This window comes from Corvus brachyrhynchos, unplaced genomic scaffold, assembly GCF_000691975.1.
Source record: "Corvus brachyrhynchos isolate BGI_N302 unplaced genomic scaffold, ASM69197v1 scaffold139, whole genome shotgun sequence".
Classification (NCBI taxonomy): domain Eukaryota; kingdom Metazoa; phylum Chordata; class Aves; order Passeriformes; family Corvidae; genus Corvus; species Corvus brachyrhynchos.
In genome coordinates this window covers 691903-693966 of record NW_008246062.1, presented here as the reverse complement: position 1 = coordinate 693966, position 2064 = coordinate 691903, and the positions used below count along the sequence as shown (strand labels likewise).

General features: G+C 55.8%; 1 protein-coding gene across 4 annotated transcripts in view; it reads left to right on the top strand.

Moving 5' to 3' along the window:
• The first annotated feature begins 1820 nt into the window (after nt 1-1820).
• Nucleotides 1821-2064, top strand: part of IL11RA (interleukin 11 receptor subunit alpha) — a 24680-nt gene continuing 24436 nt past the window's right edge. For 3 of the 4 annotated variants that reach the window (XR_001865977.1, XR_001865976.1, XM_017746641.1), the window contains exon 1: nt 1821-1929. Coding sequence is in view for 2 of the 4 variants with exons in the window: in XM_017746641.1 (XP_017602130.1) it covers nt 1888-1929 (42 nt within the window). In the remaining 2 variants the exon portion in view is untranslated. The remainder of the gene's footprint in view (nt 1930-2064) is intronic. The other variant, XM_008643004.2, reaches the window with a different exon arrangement.

Below are 2064 nucleotides of genomic sequence, written 5' to 3'. Positions count from 1 at the left end.
AAAAGACATTTAAAGAGGAGTTTTGGAGAGCAGCTCAGCTCTTACTCGGCTCATGCGCACGGCTGCCGATTGTAACAGGGTCTCTCCATGCTCCAGAAGGTGCTGGGGACCAGCATGGGCAGTGGGGACATCCCTGATGGGAGCTGGGCACCAGGGCACAAGCCATGCCAGACATCAGTTGCTTTATTTTCCGGGAAAAAAGTTGCTTCGGGGGGGCCGTCACAAGTTGTGAACCGAGGCTGGGTTCAGCGCCCGGCTGCGGTTCTCCCAGGCTGGAAAAGCCGTGGAGTTTTGCTCTTGACATTTTCCAAATGAGATGTTTTGATTTATCCTTCTTTTTTTTTTTTTTTCCAATTTATTTTATTCCCTGCCCCAAGGTAATGTTTGGAAGACAAATTTAGCTCGATTTAACTCAAACCTTTTTAAAAAAGTAAAACCACTGAAAACTAAACAAGGCCTATCATTTAGAACAAAATGTTTTGGTTTTCATTTTCCTTTTGGCATGAAAAACACAAACTTTATTTTTTTCCATTTTCCTCTTGACCTACAAACAATTTTACCATTTTCTTTTCTCCTCTTTGTTCATTCCCAAGACTGCATTGTGCATTGTGGCCAGGGAACAGGCAAGCCCTGGTACTGTTCCCAGTGGGATGGGGGTCCCAGAGTGGGTACTTCCCCATGGAGACCAGAGGAATCTTGCAAAATCAAGCAGGAGCTGCTCTCCCTGCTGCCAGCACTGACTCAGCTGGGAGCTCCTTGTGGAAAAGGGAGGCCCCCGGGTGTGGGTCTGTTCCAGCTCTCTTAGGGGGATGTGAACCCCTGGGCAGGGCAGAGCTGTACTGCGGGTGCTATGTTCTGCTGCTGGGCATCCCTACTGGGAAGGGCGAGCTCTGGCATTGCCTTCTCTCCTTGTTTATTCAAGTTTAAAATTAATCTGACCTTCCCCTGCTCAGACATGTGCAAACACGGCACGTCCCTGAGCAGGGAGCTCCTGCCGGCCCAAGGGGAGCCCTCTCTGTCCCCAGCTTGCAGCGTTACTGTCCCCTCTGGATGAGGTCCCCACCAGGATCCGGGTGCTGGGGTATGGTGGGGCTTCCTCCTGGCAAAGGCAGCTCTGGCCGTCAATCAGCGCACGGTTAATCCTCCAGTACGAGCTGCCAGAAGCCTGAATGCCCGGGTCTGGCGTCTCTGAGCTGGGCAAGGGGTGGCTGCAATGCTTCCATCCCGGGCAGGAGCCCGTGTACCCGAGCCAGCGATTGTTTCCCCAGCCTTGACCCCCTCCACTCCCTGCCAACTCAGCCCTACGTCCTCCACCCTTTGCCAAGTCCCCGCTCTCCGCTCTGCCCCAGCCTCACCAGGCTGTCAGCCGGGCAGGGAGCAGGGAAGGGATGATGGGGAGCAGCACGGTCGCCAGACCTGATGCAGAAGCAAGCACCCGACTCATCCACCACCTGATTTTATTTTATTCCCCTCTCAGTGCCTCGCTGCATACCACAGCCGTGCTTTTTATAGCCCCGGCACCATCTCTCCTTGCAGCATTTGCCTCTTACCCCCTTCAAAGCCCCATTTGCAGCCTCCAGGCAGCGAGAGTTCACCCCCCCCCACCCCGTCTCATGCGCACGGGCCATTCCACACCCAAAACCTTCCCTGGACCCAGCCCAGCACCCTGGCCCTCCACAAGTGGGCAACTCTCAGAGCCATCACTCAGCAATAGCCCAGCGTCTCTCAGGGGCTTGAGCCAAACAGTTGCAGGAGCCTGGAACTCCCTGGGAAGAGGAACACACGAGTTTTGCACCCATGCAACGGAGCACTCCCCGGGAGCACTTTTATGAGCATCTGGGGCTTGCTGCTGCATTTCCGCATCTCACAGCCACTTCCACAGCTGGGATGCTGCTGTGGGATCTGGAGCAAGGAGGAGGAGGAGATGAGGTATGAGGCTGTGCTGCAGGCTGCATGCCTGGAGCACCCCTTTGTTGGGATGTGGGGTTTGCAGAGTGGGGGCAGCCGGCCAGCAGGCGGGGAGCAGCATCCTCGCTGGGGAGCAGCGGGGGGGGCCCACGCGCC